The following is a 16,235-nucleotide window of genomic DNA, read 5'->3' as shown; positions in this document are numbered from 1 at the left end:
TGGCTGTCTGGCTCTGGGACAAAGCCAGCTCAGTGGTCATGTGACATACTGACTGACTGTGCAGACCCGAGCGAGGAAGGACTCCCATCAGTAACCCTGGATCAATGGTGCCTATGGAGACAGCAAAGGGCAGAGAGGGGAAAGTGTTACAAACTAGGCTAAAGAAGGGAGAGGGAAAAAGAAAGTTGTTATGTAAATCCAGGACATAAAGGAGAACAGAGACTGGACCATACATACAATAAGAGCCATTTTAAAGTAACAAAAGTGTGAAAGAAGAAGGCTGAGTATAAGAAACGGGGACAGCACAGGTTCCCTCTATTCATTACCTATAAGCTGATGCTGTGTGCTTTTTGAGAACAGATAAGTTTATCGCTCCAATATGTTTTTTTTATTACCTTTCTCACTTCTGCGGATTTGCTACCCAAACTTCAAAGGAGTATTAAGTCAGAGTTGTATTCTGCATTTAAATTTAAAAACATCTGAGGATTTTTATTTTTATTTTTTTTGCTTACCTTGCTCAGTATCAGATATCCTCAGACCTTAAACCCATATAATGAATCAAGAGCAAACTGGCTCTGCCTGAGATATTGGGGTTCAGTAGGTTTTTATAGTTTTGGGTTAGTACCTGGTCGTCCGATTTAAAGCAGGTCATCAGGTTTAATCAGAGGAGACATAGCAGCTATGGGAATACAAAAAAAAAAGAAACATGCAACATGAGTGGATTAGGGCTCCAATTAGGAGACATGGTTGTCCCTGCTTGAGAACATGGTCTTTATGAAAGGACAAAGATAAATAGGCTTAGGCTGTGATAACCAGCATGTGACAGGGTAGGGAAGATATAGAGGTGCTATGTGTGGGTTTGGTGGCCAGGGAGAGCTGGCATGGAGGGGGATGGCCTTAGGATGCTGGATCTCACTGTCCAGCATTCCCGAGGTTTTGTGGGACGAATCCCCTGAAAGACCGATGAAAGGAGGTTCCCATTTAACAACCCCAGTAATGTACTGGCTCTTGCTGCCCATCAGTCTACACGGTTCAGTTATGGGGCCCAGAAGGTGCCATCTGGTAGGGTGGGGAAGTATCCGTGTTGTCACCACCTGGATCTCAAATCAACAGTGCCTGGGTCTGTTGAAGGGGGTTAATGCTGTCATGGTTGCATTGGTAACTAAGGGCTATAGGGTAGGTTATGAAACGTTTCAGGAGGGCACATATGTTTCCATGGTGATGTCTTCACATCATAGATTGACATATCCCATAAAGTTGGAACATCCCTGAATATTTAATTAATGCTCTATTCTCATATATTTTAGATTTTATTTTTAGCTATGGCATTTTGGGTGATACTGTAAAAGCATGGCAGCTCCTCAGGAGATATAATTAAAGATATTCTGTTAACAGTTTAGGTTCATTTCAGTTAAGCCTATACCATTGCGTTAAAACTATGCAAACACCCATTGGAAACAACATTTGGTCAAAACTTTACGATACAAAAAGCTCTTATATTTGCATAAATCTGTGAACTGTGGCAGCTCAGGTCATCAGTCATCACGTAATCCCCCACTGCAAAAACAACTAACAGCTTTATGCACTTTTAAATCACCACAGCAGAAAATGGATAACAGACCACAGTGAGCCATTTATCCTGTTTCACAAATGTCCCTTAGGTCTCTTAATGGCTTTAGTTTTTGCTGCTTTAAATAGCTGTGTATTTATAACTTTGTCAAACGAGTAATGGCATACAATGACACAGTATAACCTCCTGAAGATCAAACGGCTTGTTAGCAGACTACATCCAACACGTCTGTCCTCTCTCCCTCTCTCTCTCTCTCTTTAGTGATACTGTTGGGGACCATTAAGGTGATTCCATTATATCCTCCTCGCTCTCCTCTAAGGGATCTTTTTAACATCATTCATTGCTATTTAATTTGTGACCAAGAGTATAATGGCCCCTGCAAAATTGGACGGCACAGTCCTGTTCCTACACAGGAGCGTGCTATTCAGGATAATTGTTGATCGTCAGATTGCATCTCATTGGAGAGGTAGCTATAGAGGAAGCATTATGGTTTTCTTTTTCCCCCACACACAGTCGTCATCTGTCCACAGCAAGTGACAATAGGGATGCTCAGCTCCTTGTTCAGGTCCGTTTTAATTCACCACCCATGCTAATGAGCGGCTCTGTTTTTTTGTGGGCTACGTGGGTGGGGTCGCTGCTGTTCTCCTCAATTAATCCCTTGATTGCCCCCGTGGCTGCAGAAAATGTAAAATCACTAAATGAGCCGGCGTAAGATAGAGTCTTCACCGTAGTTTAATGCTCTTATCTGAACGGCTCTGCATTAATTCCTCTGTATGATTAACAGTGGGTACCTGTGTCAAAGTGAGCGAGAAATTAGTTCACGGAAGGATAACGGTGTTCACACAGCACCCTACACACCTGCTGCGGCAACAGACAAAAACCTGTGTGATTATTCCCATCGGCTGAGCGTCTTATCCCGCTTCACTGACCTTTCTGCCTCGCTGTTTGTTGTGTATTCGCAGGAGAAGGCATCCCCCGGTGTAATAAATGCATCATGTATGGAGTCGCCTGCACGCAATCGCGGGTCGGAGCGGTACCCAACACACTTTGTGATGTACATTTTTAAATTATGGCATGCATGAACATGAGTTTGAACGGGGGTCTACTTGAAGCAATGCATCTGCTGCATGATAAGATGGATTTATCCTCGCCTCTCCTATTTTTTTTTTTTTTGTGCTGATGAATAAGCTACGGCGCAAACCCAAGGGTCATATTAAAGAGCCCCTAGCTCTCTGTCCTCCGCACTGATGATGCATTGCCTGTTGTCTCTTTACCTCCTCCACTGATTAAGTCTTTGGATCAGAATAGGAACCAAAATGAGTGTTGCACTATTTTTCAGGAGGAGGAAAATCTAAATGAACAATCGGAAGAAACCAGGGGCTTTAGAATAGTAAGAATGTTGGGAGAAACAAGAGAGAAACAACCCTCTGTCTTAGGGTTATGGTTAGGCAGTATGTTTCTATTTCTCTCACTGATTTTCAGGCATTAAGAACGAGTCAATAATTAATTTCATTTCAGTGCGGGGCATAAATTGTACATTTGTGCAGATTTTACAAGTTTCATACCAAAGTGAGATGTAATAACAAAAAGACTCGTGTGCGTACTTCATATTTAATACGATAAAAGAGACCACTTTTCTCATCTTGATCTGGCTGTCATTTTATACATTAAATTATAACATTTGGCTGTGCTAAGTCAGGATATAGAGCAGTGTAGACAGTTATATTTCCTGGAGAAAAAGAATCGCCCCAGTCCAATAAATCACTATGTAAACAAAGCCAATACTGCTGTGACTGTGGCTCAACAGGAGTTGCTGCACAGATGTAGGCTATAAAGAAATGTGATGAATTTATCATAAAAAATGCCCAGGGAGCTTTTGAAACCCCAGTGGATAATTCTTTCATCTCACAGAGGAAGAACAGTGCGGTGTTGTTTTTTTGTTTAAGGGCAGATCACTAACATCATGAATCCTTGAACGTCTACTTTGCAGAGTTTGTATTTGTGTACAATACTTAATCTCCAAGAGACCTGGCATAGACAGCATCGAGTTGAAACAAAAATCTAAGCAAGCAGACTCCAAACTAATTTAAAACATTCAATAAAAAAATGTGCATTGTCTTCACTTCAAGCGTTTAATACATGTGACCAATGCATGGGTCATTATGTCTAAATCACAAGATCATTGTCTTTGCTTTATTATTTATTTAGAAACAACATTAATCTACCAATGAGCAAGCACAGGACGGCAGAAACCAGACGACAATTACAGCAGATAATACAAACATGTCACAATAACAATGATAACAGCATAAATATGACTAACAATAGAAGCAATAGAAATGACAGCTGTGGTAGAGAGTTATCATTATAACAGTGGAAGTTAATAATAGTTCAAAGCCACAGATGGTCCGCAACAATTCTCACATCGTATCACACAAGCCAAATGAAAGGTGCTTTTTTTTTTTGTTTACTCCTGTGATCATTAGATCCAATGTGTCAGTGTTTTTAAAAATGATAAAGCGAGTCATAAAATTCTGCTAAGTGAATTGTAGAATAAAATCCAAGCTGTGAGCCATCCTTCCTGCAGCCCACCACCAACACCTGCAGAAACAGTAACACCTGCGCCAACACAGCAGCCTCTCAACAATGAACCTCAATGGAGGCTTCTCTGCACGCTAGCTGCTGTAAAAACAGAGATTTTCTATTTCTGAAATGACAGGATAAAAACTTATCGGAAGTCGACCGTGGACTGAACACATGGTGTATTTTATCACACCTAAAAGAGGTCAAAAAATAAAAAGAGTCAAAGAGCATCTACCCACATGATAAATACAAAAAAATCATCAGGAAGGGTATTCAAGAAATGTTGTGAAACACTTTTTTAACCTATGACCTCTTCAGCTTTGAGTGCTGCAGATCATGTTTTTACATTTATTCATCAGTTTACTTTATAAAAAACAGACCCGTCTCATCTAAAGATCTCAGTCTACTCTGTGAAACTCGTAGTAAATGTAGTCTGAAGGTTTGTGATGTACCAAGGGGGCAGACTCAGTCATGCATTGAAAGTAATCAAAATTTTAAAACAGTCATTTCTAAGAATAGCCAGCATGGAGAACGAGCGGAGACTCTGGGCTTTGTTTCTTTTTAGCAGCTGTGTTTCGAGTGATGCAAGATACATTCATATTGATTTACACGTACAGAGATTCAAGGCACACTGTAAGACGAGATGCCAGTATGACAGACAAGTACTTTGTTAGCTAAGTATGCCAATAAATTAAGCAATGATGCAATGTATAAACATTTATCTGTCAGAAATAATAAAAGAAAACCCTGATAAAAGTTCCAAATATACATTTTTCAAACACTGCAATAACGACAAGTAATTATTCTGAATGTATCCAAACGACAGCAAAGCTCCCTGTCTCCATCAGCTTTAACTTAATAAATGAAAACTTCAGTGACATTATTGATCTGAAATCTGGCAGCACATATAGATGTCCAGATTGTTATTGGCTTATTCTTATGGGGGGTATTAATGGTGAGAAGAACATGTATCATCTGTCTTTACCCTGTTGAGCCTTTATTCAGGTGAATTAAAGCTCCTCTCAGGAACTTTTGGTTTGTGTAGATTTTGGCGCCCCCCTGTGGACAATGCAGTACATCTTCATTCCTCCTGTACGTGTGAACGTGGGGTTTTCCAACAAACAATCTCATCTTTAAACAGCTAAAGAATCAGTCACTGTGAATCTTTGCTGTTTCAGCGTCAAGCGTCTCGTCTGACATCTGGTGGTCAAAATACAGGCGTAAAAATGTATGCTGATGGTCTCGTTCACTTTTAAAGAGGCATCAATATTAACTTGTTTCATAGCCACTTAAAAACTCCTCAAAGGCATTTTAATCTACAATCTATCACTTTTGAATCTCTAAACAGGCATGTCTCCCTAATAGAGTTTTAAATATTCTTTTCTGCAACAAACAAATCTGTATAACATAGTTTCATAACTCTCCTCATAGAGTGCATCAAAGCTGTTAGTCTTTCCACTTTCAAGCCCTACAAAATAATTTGATAGGTGATCCTAGTGGTTGGCGCACGTGCCCCATGTACTGAGGCTACAGTCCTCCAAGCGGGCAACCCAGGTTCAAATCTGACATATTGCACCTTTCCCGCGAGTCATTCCCCACTCTCTCTCTCTGTCCCTGATTTCTGACTCTGTCCACTGTCCCAAAAATAGTCAGTTTATTAAAATGTTGACCATGTTCTTTGTATGATTTGCTGAATTAATGAATTATCTTGTTAGTCTGATCTGAGAATAATTAACTAAACTTTAATGTTTTTTTTTTTTTAATCCAGGTCTCATTACTCACTCAGTTTCTCTGATTTCTTGCCAATCAGCTGCTCTGTTGTTTTGCATTTTTTGCAAATATATTCAGTAGGAAAGAAAGGAAATTGTTTTTTAAATTGATGGATTCTTTTACACAGTTTAATTTACACCTTAGAAGGTGCCGGTGACAGCGCTTTATTGTCTCCTATTGTCCCCATAGGACAGATTATTGACAGTTGTGATCTTGGCTGAGCCCTTTAAATGAGAACAAAAACAAGCAGCACCCCCATCTGATAATGACATGAGTAACTTTTGACAACAGAACTTTAATAGAAACCCCTCAAAAAAAATGCATTAGTCACGGCTCACGTCACTTCTACTTTCTGGTGTCTAATCATCAGCAACAAGCTCCCATCACCCAGATGCTGCCACATCCTGCCCACACTCTGTCTCTCCTCTCTTTCTTCTTTGATCTTTTCCTCTCTAAAGCACATATAAACTGTCTTTTCCTCCTTCAAAACCTCCCTCCACCTCTCTGTGTCACTCCTCACTTCCCCCTTCACATTTCTCCTCATTAGGATACATCCATATCTCAGATTCTAGCCAGCAGGATTATCGCGGTGCCAAGTGTTGGGAAGATCGCAGGGGGAGGCTTGTTAATGAAAGGTGTGTGTAGGGGCTATTTCTAACATTACGCACCGCTATAGAAGGCTGTCAGATGTAAGGAGAGAACATAATTCATAGGGGAGGGAGGGGAAGCTGGCAGACAAGATAGGGAGAGATGAAGAAGGATGTAAACTTTTTCAGGACAATGGCCAATTTATCCGGCAGAGCATGAGCACAAGAAGGTAAATCAGTACATCTTTCCTTGTTATTTTTTTGTACATTACATCACGATCTACAACTCAAACCCTTTCTGTTCTTACATCTCCCTCTCCTTCTTTGTGTCATTAACGCCCTACACTCCTTTCTTTGCTCCCTTTGCACTCCTTTATTTGATCTATCATTTCATATCACAGTCATCGCTTGTCTCTGAGCTGTTTGTAGTGTTAAATCATCCCGCAGAAGCGACAAGATTTACTTCATTAAGTAGATGCAGAGTGCGCCGCTTCACTGGAGAGTAAGGGTAAGAGTCTGTCCTCATGGGCTCTATCAATAACCATTAAGGATCCTCTCTCATTAGACCAAACCTCTAGGCCTCTGGGGCTTGAGCAATGGCTCCCACCGTCTGATGTGATGGAGGAGATGGCATCACCGCTGTTTGGAAATGCAAATTGTAATAGTTATTTTCCTCCTGAGGATGATGTTTGCCTCCAGCTAAATGTACACAGCCATATTCTCACTCAACCTCTTTGCTTAATTCACCCCTCTCCTCTATCAGAAACGTCAAGTCTGCTCCTCGGCCCCTCCCCCTTTTCCTCGCTCAATTTCTTCTTTTTACACACCTCCGACTCATTCAGCATATCCAAGCTGCTGCAGCATGATTATTCATACCGAAACGAGGCTGGCAGGGCTGCCGCACCATGATGGCTGAATTTCCGGATGATGACTTAGGAGTCCTGCAGCTTCTCCGCCGAGAGCAGGGAATTCAAACTTAATCAGGGCAAAGACCCCTCCCTCCCTCGTCTAGCTCCCAGAGAGCTCCACAGGGTCGAGGCTAAGAACAGGAATAGAACGAGAGAGTCAAAGTCTAGGGCGAAGTCACGCATGCTCTCTCCCCGTTTTTTTTTCCTTGCGGGCAGCCTGAGGTTTTCTCTCATGAGTGATGGGTTCATTTTAGAGCTATTGGAGAAACTTTTTCTGTTTCACTCAGAGAGGAGACATTAGTTAGATTTGCTTTGCTCCAGTCTATCAGCCCCATCGAAACTCTTATCTCTTCTCTCCCGCACACACACACACATAAGCTGTTCCAAGTTTTAACACACCCAGGCTGCTGTCCATCCATCACCAAGGAGCCCAGCCAGACAGCGAGCTCTGTAGCAGGCCCTCACGCCGCCGCCGCGCCCCCCCCCCCCCCCCCCCCACAGGCCATGGTCACACCAAGGGGAGGAGGCAATGATCGGCCCTGATCAATAATACATCGGCTGCATTAAAGCTTATGAATAAGTTATGGACGGTAGGAAAGAAGCGAGTCGTCAGATCACACACACACACACACACACACAGCAAAGTGATCTTTTACCCAGGCCAAAGAAGATGAGCAGACAGAAAACAGAGAACAAAGCTGGGACTTAAACTTGTAGCAAATTTATCACCCACCCACTGACATTTTGTCGCATGCTGAAGCTCCTCTCTTGTTTTCCCATTGGCCACCATTCTCTCTCTCTTTCTCAAGTAATGGCCTTTTTCCTGCAGGCGGAATAAATAAGTTATTACATCCATGTGTCCTAAGGCTTAGCAAAGGCCGTTTGAATATAAATAGTTCATTTGCCACCATAGTGGGGGCTACGCTTTGTGCCATATAAATATATTTGTAATTACTTTCTCTCTTTTTTTATTCCAAAGAGCAGGGTGACTGTTTTGGTTGACTGGAGAAGCAAGATGAAAATTTGCCTTACACAAATAAGTCTGCAAAGCGTTGCACCCCAAATACCAGCTCAGACTGTAGGGAGCTGTGTGAGCGCAGCGGGCTTACCGTGACGCAGATTTTCGTGCGCTGTGCCGACAAGAAAGAGTGAACGGCCTGTGTGATGCTGTAGATCTTTGGATCTTTGAATACTGAGCACAACTGGTGTGGGAGAGAAAGCACAAGTGGTACGTTTGTGTAGAATTTGAATGGGAACAGTGTTCTTAAATAATAAATGTTTTGATGGATTCTTTGGAGAGTTTGTGTAATAACACAACTGTGTGTGTGTGTGTGTGTGTGTGTGTGTGTGTGTGTGTGTGTGTGTGTGTGTGTGTGTGTGTGTGTGTGTGTGTGTGTGTGTGTGTGTGTGTGTGTGTGTGTGTGTGTGTGTGTGTGTGTGTGTGTGTGTGTGTGTGTGTGTGTGTAAACAAACACAGTCCAACATCATCAATTCTTTTGGCAGCCAGTGAGTTAGCATTTGATGCCAAGGTGTGTGTGTGTGTGTGTGTGTGTGTGTGTGTGTGTGTGTGTGTGTGTGTGTGTGTGTGTGTGTGTCTGTGTCTGTGTGTCTGTGTGTCTATGTTGTGTGTGTGTGTCTGTCTGTGTGTGTCTGTCTGTGTGTGTGTGTGTGTAATGCAGCTGCTATAGTAAAAACCTGGACGTGTTGCTTATGACTTGACCACTAAGTATTTTGGATTTAATACATGTTGTCTTAAAGGGCCAGCAGCTCTTCAAAGTGTTACACAACTCTGCCAACTCCCCGCTAGCAGGCGTTCACGTTTGTACACACACGTTTGTGTCTGCTCGTTGATTCGGCGCACTGATGATGTGCGTTGGGTTGTGATGATGTGCTCCTGGAGGACGTGCGAGGAAGGGAAAAGGAAGCAGCTCTTTGTTTTCTGCCAACAGAAGTATGTCAGACAGGAATGCTCTGGGAACAGAGCGCCAAAAGACGTCTCTACCTAATAACCAATGTGTGGATATTTTCTCAAAGATTGTTCTGAATGCTTTATGGGCAGGAACACGGGGGCGGTGGAGATGGAACACCGCTGAAACAAGTGAGGGGGAAAATCAGAGATGGAAGATGTGTGTGGAAATAGAGACCACAGAGTATTACACGATACACAGCTCAGATACTGCACCATGTGTTACCAAACTATAAGCAGCCTTGTGCTCTCAGTTTCTGTATTTTTTTATTATTCTGTCCAGGCAGCACTGTTTTGATTTTTTTATAAACATAGAATAGTAAGTTTAAGCCTTGCCTGATAGATTCATTCGTAGGAAAAACTACAGTAAGACGTCTTTCACCCATAAATATCAAACTGCATCAAAGACACATCTTCTCTGTGGAGACCCTAACCTGTGTCTTAACACATTCAGATAGTATCTATTACAAAAACAAACACTCCTTTGTCTCCGTCAATGATAGGAATTAGTCTCACATTTTCAGACCATTGCTTACATTACATTTTGTTTGTTTGTAATAGAAAAATCAAAAACAGATAATGGTGATGATTAGTAGTGATTCTACAATTCACTTAGTAGATGCTTTTATCCAAAGCGACGTACATCAGAGAGTAAGAACAACACAAGCAAGGATCTAGAAAAGAGAAACAATGTCAGTAAGTGTAAACGATCAGCTTCAAGTCTGATTGGACACACAGGTGCTGACAGGCATTGCAGGCAAAGCACAACATTGACTGTAGTTCTTCTAATCAGTATAGAAACCATCTTAAAAATCGCCGTTATCAATCAAAACCATCGTCATTACCGTCGTCATCATCATCATCATCAATAACATCAAAACCATCGTCATCATCATCATCATCATTAAGGTCGTAGGTGGGCTGGGTCTTTAGCTTTTTCTTAAAGGTGCAAAGAGACTGCAGATGGAATGGAGTTTGGAAGTTCGTTCCACCACAAGATGCCTAATCGCTGATCATTAATCGACAAATCTAAAATGCACTTTTTTGGAATCAACAAGTAGAATTGGATTTTGTAGGTCATTAAAAGGCATACATTTGAGGATGTTTCATGACTACTTAATAAACTTCTCATCTTCTCATCTTCTCATCTTCTCGTCTTCTCATCTTCTCGTCTTCTCATCTTCTCATCTTCAACCAACTTTAAACCTTCTAAAAAGGTTTACAGTTGGTTTATGTTTGAACATCCCAAAGAGACTTTTTTTTTTTTTCCTTCTCTAACTCCAGACACAAACAACCCAACTGTCTTTGCTTCATTTCAAACTGTGTCATCGTCTTGTGCTTGTTTCTGTGTTTTCATTAATGCTCACCATGTTTCTCTCTCAGATAAGTCCTTCATTTAGCTCACTGTGTTGTGTAAAACATTTGTGGGATGAAGTGTATTGCCTGCTATACAAATAACCTGTTGCGTTATTAGTTTTCACGAACCACTCTCCCTATAAGTGTGACAAAGCAGAGAACAAAGAATGTCTGCTGATGTTACATACTGAGGAAGCTGCTTTACAAAGTGAACAAACTGATACCCTTGCAGGTTCATTCTCAACATCTGTTTTTTTTATGATATTAGTGCTGCCCTTGAGGTAAAAATTTCACTTTTATCAGTTAAGACTGAAAAAGTGCAGCCATTTCAGCTCTAACAGCATCCAAACTCACTGTTAATCCAGTTATGCTAAAAAAAAAAAAAATATCAGTATGACCTCTGATATATGAGCGGAATAAAAACCTCTTTTTGATTCTTGCTCTGATTCTAATTCACAAATCTAAATGCAAGCTCTCTGCCAAAGGTTGCAGGAAGCGATTGTTTAAAAAGAAACATTTGAGCGGTGAAATTAGATGGCACAGCTCTCAAGTGCATCGAATCTCATTGAATTAAACAGCATCCCCATCCAGAAAACTGTGTGTGTGTGTGTGTGTGTGTGTTGACAAACATGCTGACATAAAGTCGACTGAAAATAGATATGCTGTAGATGTAAGAGGAAAAAAAAAACAAGAATGGAGGGCGGAATGTGACAAGTTTGTGGAAGAGTCTTGCCGCTCAGGGAGGAGCACTGCTCGATCACCCTCGCGACAGCGTCCAATTAGAGCTTATGATTAGTTCAGAATGTCTCCAGTGAAATTGAATCTATCAGCCTGGCTCGGATTGCTACAGGTCCTTGCGATTTAGCTATCACTTTGTCTCTGTCAGCACAGAGCTGCTAATATAAAACCGACAGAATGGATGATTTCCACTTAAGGGGCAGCTTGATTGAAGCTGATTACATTTCACAAAGTTTATTATATTTCCATCATAAGTGTTTGCAAGGTGGAGGGGCTGTGATTGAATAACTGCATGCAGGTGTTTCTTAAACAGAGAAACATTGAGCTGATTTGTCTCTTTTCTGTTTTTTGGGGGGGTTTTTTGTCGCAGACTGCCAGAGCCAAGAGCAGAGCCCAGGAATCCCCGGGACTTTGAAGACAACGATTCAGGACCTTCCATGGACCACGCCCCCTGATCCAAGCACAACCGACTCTTAACTCCATCCACCTGTCCTTCAATGTCTGCTTTAGCCAGCCGTCAGCCCTGCCGAGCTGTCAGGCTGGTCCTCTCTCTTGTCAGCCGTCTGCCTTTTACCACCACCACCACCACCACCACCCCACCCCCCTTCTTTCTCTCCCCTTTCCCTCCTCCCCTCTCGGTGCCTGCTGGCAGTGAATTGACCTTGAAGAAAGAAAGGCTGCTGTGACATATATGGATAGCCCTCCCCCCGCTCTTTTTCTGCTCTCCAACTTTTTTTTTTTTAATTCCTCGCTGGCTACTGACTTTCTTTAATTGAAGTAAGTAAGTTTTGTGCAATCAATTACCATCAGACTCTATTTCCACAGCCAGTCACATCCTTGGCTTTCTGGTGAGCCTGGCTGACTCAGAGGCGAGCGGAGCGTCTGTTAAACCCAACAGATGTCAGAACCAGGGAATTTCTGTGACACGTTGCGCTTCACACTTCATTTACTCGCCATATCATTTGAGTTTTTTTTCCTTCGTTTTGACAAACATTTTGGACCGTCTCACGCATAGAAAGGGAACATTTGTCAGACGCCACAATGCCTTACGCTGTCAGGAGAATATATTACAGAGATTTCCTGAGTTATATTTTTATGGTAAAGAAAAAAAAACAAAGAAATGTACTTTTTTTTTTTCTTGCTTTTCTTCTATGAAGTTGTCTTTTCTACTTTCCAGCATCACGTTGCCTTGGCCCCTTCTTTCAACTGCCCGACCTGCTCGTAGATTTGATCACACTTCCTGGTGTGCTTGTCAGATCTATTATCAGAAGCGGGGGGACATTTTGACACCTATTGATTCCACGAACGCTGTTGAATCTTTGTACGGCGAGAAATCGAACTGTAATTTGACTGTGCAAAATAGCACTCCCACAGTATCAGCTTTCTACGTACTGTAATGTAAAGGCTCATTACTCCTGGCCAATCTGCAGCGTATGACGGATTACAGTCCAGTGTGTGTTAAGTGTGTGTGCGTGCTTTTTACCTTAACCCACTCAGCCATAACTTTCATTCACCGCCACACATCCTGCCTGTATCAGCAGTTTGTCTTTAATGTGATTGATTCTGTTGCCTTAAATTCAGATCTGAAAGCAGTGTCACCCATAATATGTGGGACATGTTTGACGACGACATGACTTCACTGCTGCAGCACTGCACTAAGATGCACCGAGAGTTGTATACACGCCCAAGGGAAATGTTGGTGTGTCAACAGCCTATTGAAACAACTCCAACAGCTCATTCTTTATTCTCGAGAAACAAAAGACGAGAGTGTGGCTGTCTGATGTTTTTCTCTTTTTTTTTTTTTTTATTTGTCTATTTTTGTCTTAAATCTATAAATAAAAAAGCCTCTATCTTAGATTTGATGTCGAAGATGACATTTTGATTTTAAACTTGAGAGCATTTCCTACGTTGTTTTATCTTTTGAAAACACAAGCGCATAAAAACCATCAGTCATTCAAGACGCAATAGCACGATAACCCTACCAGCACGTGAGGATGGATGGAGACAGGAGAGGAGATGGATTGATGTGAAGAGGAAAATCCGGAAGAGGAGGATTTGGAGTTCTCCCTCATCAGAATTCAAAGCAGCAAACTCATCCCAGATAGGACTGGGACTTGGAGGTTTGGGGAACAAAGGGGAGCGGCGGAGCTCTTTAGGGTCTCTGCTGCTTTCACAGACACATTCAAATGGAGACTGGTTTCGCTCCTACAGACCCAGACAAGCCAGAACCTGCTTTCATCAAATCAAAGCCTCAGTCCCAAAGCTTTCCCTTCTCCACTGCTCATTTTTTCTCCATCTCACTTTACCCTGTCTTGCCTCCTCAGGATCACACCGCTCAGCCCACATTGGCTTCACACCTGCTGCCTACCAAAGCCACTTCATCAAGCCCAGAACGCTTCCTCAGCATCTCTCCACATTGAGATATCGACTCGGAGAAACTCATTTAGCCGCCGCTGCCTTCTGGGTGGTAACACGTGTGTGTGGTGGGTTTGCTTCCCCTTGCGAGTTTCCCTTTGCAGAAATAATGGGGCTTAATGATTTACCGCATGAGGCAATTGATCCTCAGCATCCACTAAGCCACTGCTGACCGACCAAGAAGCAGAGCACTCAGACGCTTTCAGAGGCTGTTTTTGTCTCTTTGCATGTGTTTTCGTTTGCCGTTGGCTTAATAGATTTGGCTAGGAGGAAGTTAAGCAAGATGCAGCTTTCTGTGGCGTCGCAGGGAGGCCGCTTTTATAGAATAATCATTATTCCTTCATCTGTCTCGGAGTCCAGCCTGATCAAAGAAATAATAACAAACCAGTGAGGGGGACAATGTGCCTGTTGTCTGGGGAGGAAATGGAGAGGAAAAGAATTGTCTCATCTAATTTAGCCAGGGAGACCACAAGGTTCCTTTTTCTTCCACACCCAATTACACCTGCTCCTCCAGGTTCACTCCACTGAGCGTGTTCACACAGACACAAAGGCGCTAAAATAAGCACCAACACCGCCGCAAGACCTTCGCTTCCAGCAAACAAAGCAAGAAAAAAAAGGGACTATTTGCGTATTTGTATTGACGTGAATTAATTGCTTCATGGCTTGTGAGATTGAATTAGCTACGTGACACGCTTGCTAGTGTTGATGCGGCTTTGATTGCCGTCTTTAATAGAGCCGATTTCTCTCTGCCATCATTTAGGAGACGGTTTGAGTCTATGTGGAGCAGCTCCGCCACCCTCCATACCACTAACATTTAATGATTCTGTTTATGAGCATAAGCAGGAAGGAAATGTCTTCAATAAGAGACCACATATTGTCCTGAGATGTGTGTGTGTGTGTGTGTGTGTGTGTGTGCGTGTGTAGGTATTTGTGAGGATGTTTGCATTAGCCTGTGAAAAACATCAGTTTATTCCAAGACACCTGCACCTCCTGTACCATTCAAGAGAATGTATTGCTTGCCTCACTGTAAATGCTGTAAATGTCTTATTCATCTTTCCCCTCTGCCTCTTTACACACACGCCAATCACTAAAAAAAAACATGTGAACATGCAGCAGCTGAGGAATGCTAACCCAGATTTTTACATTTTGCATTGCAAGGTTTTGGTTTAAGAAAACCAAAACCTGTTTCTGGGGAAAGAGGAAGTGACTATTACAAGGGTGTAAGATGTTTTTATCTTTGAGACTAACATTTCTCTATGCTTTGTGGTGAGTTTCTGAGGGTTTTCAATGCATTTTGATATTGACTTGCAGTTGTAAAGCAAGCCATTTTAGCGCATTTGCAAGGAAAACAAACAACCTTAGATGTACATATGAAAAAAAAGTATTGCCTCTTGTTGCAAGGAAGTGGCATCTTACAAGGTGTTGCATAGATAATTACCCTCCTTTAACTTTTCAGCAATTCGTCATGCTACAACCTCAATAAAAAACGATTATATTTGTCAAGAACGAAACAGAAGAATGTTTTACACAAAATTGTTAATGACAGTGTGCTGAATTAATCATGCATTTCCTTTTTTTTTTCAAATAAAAATGTAAAAACACTTTAAATGCTTTGCTGTGAAATCCCTTATTAAGATGACTTACTTCTCTTCATCCCAATGGGGCTAAAGGTTTCAATGAGCTCCATGCCTCTTAAGATTATAAACAACAACGTGCCCTTAGGCTGTGCATCCTTTATGTCGCCGAAACCATACCGTTTGAATTCTTCATTGTAACACTGTTAAAAGTGCACCATGCTTTGTGTCCACAATTCAAAATAACACGTCAGCTGGTTTCCATTCTATGAATGTTCACAACAAAGGGTTAAAGCACCTCTGAGAAAACGCTAACAGGGAACAAATCAATCTCTTCCAAGTTGTCGATTTCTTGGCTCATATGAGATCCAGCAGGCGAGAAGGTGATACAGATTGTGGACCGTCACAGACTGACTGACAGCAGGCATCTGTCAGAGATGGCAGCTACAGACAGCTGTCTGGCAGCCCCAGCTCATGAACAATGAATGGGTGGAGACAAGACGGCCGGGGAATCCATCTCTCTTCTCTCGACAGCTTCCATCACTCTTACATCCCCAAGTCAGCAAAGGCACCTGAGGGCTCCTGTTTCTAACCTCTGCAATCTTTTTTTTTATTTTTTTCACTTTGAGCATCCTACTCAGAGAGGGAAAGTAAGGTAGCAGGAAGGAAGGAGCAGGAAAGGTAGAGGACACTGTGAAGTAGGAGGCTCATACCTGGGTTTAGACTCAGGATTTAGTTTTCCATGGTGAGAAATAAAACTGGTCAGAT

At 42.0% G+C, this 16,235-nt stretch overlaps 1 protein-coding gene across 1 annotated transcript in view; it reads left to right on the top strand.

Moving 5' to 3' along the window:
• The window catches only part of trim44 (tripartite motif containing 44), a 49,183-nt gene extending 35,816 nt beyond the window's left edge, over window positions 1-13,367 (top strand). The window contains exon 6 of the mRNA XM_061036576.1: window positions 11,849-13,367. Coding sequence (XP_060892559.1) covers window positions 11,849-11,933 — 85 coding nt within the window. The 3' untranslated portion in view covers window positions 11,934-13,367. The remainder of the gene's footprint in view (window positions 1-11,848) is intronic.
• Window positions 13,368-16,235: the final 2,868 nt, after the last annotated feature.

Source organism: Labrus mixtus, chromosome 4 (genome assembly GCF_963584025.1).
Source record: "Labrus mixtus chromosome 4, fLabMix1.1, whole genome shotgun sequence".
NCBI classification, from domain to species: Eukaryota; Metazoa; Chordata; class Actinopteri; order Labriformes; family Labridae; genus Labrus; species Labrus mixtus.
The sequence above is the reverse complement of the archived record's forward strand: the minus strand, read 5'-3'. Positions and strand labels throughout refer to the sequence as shown.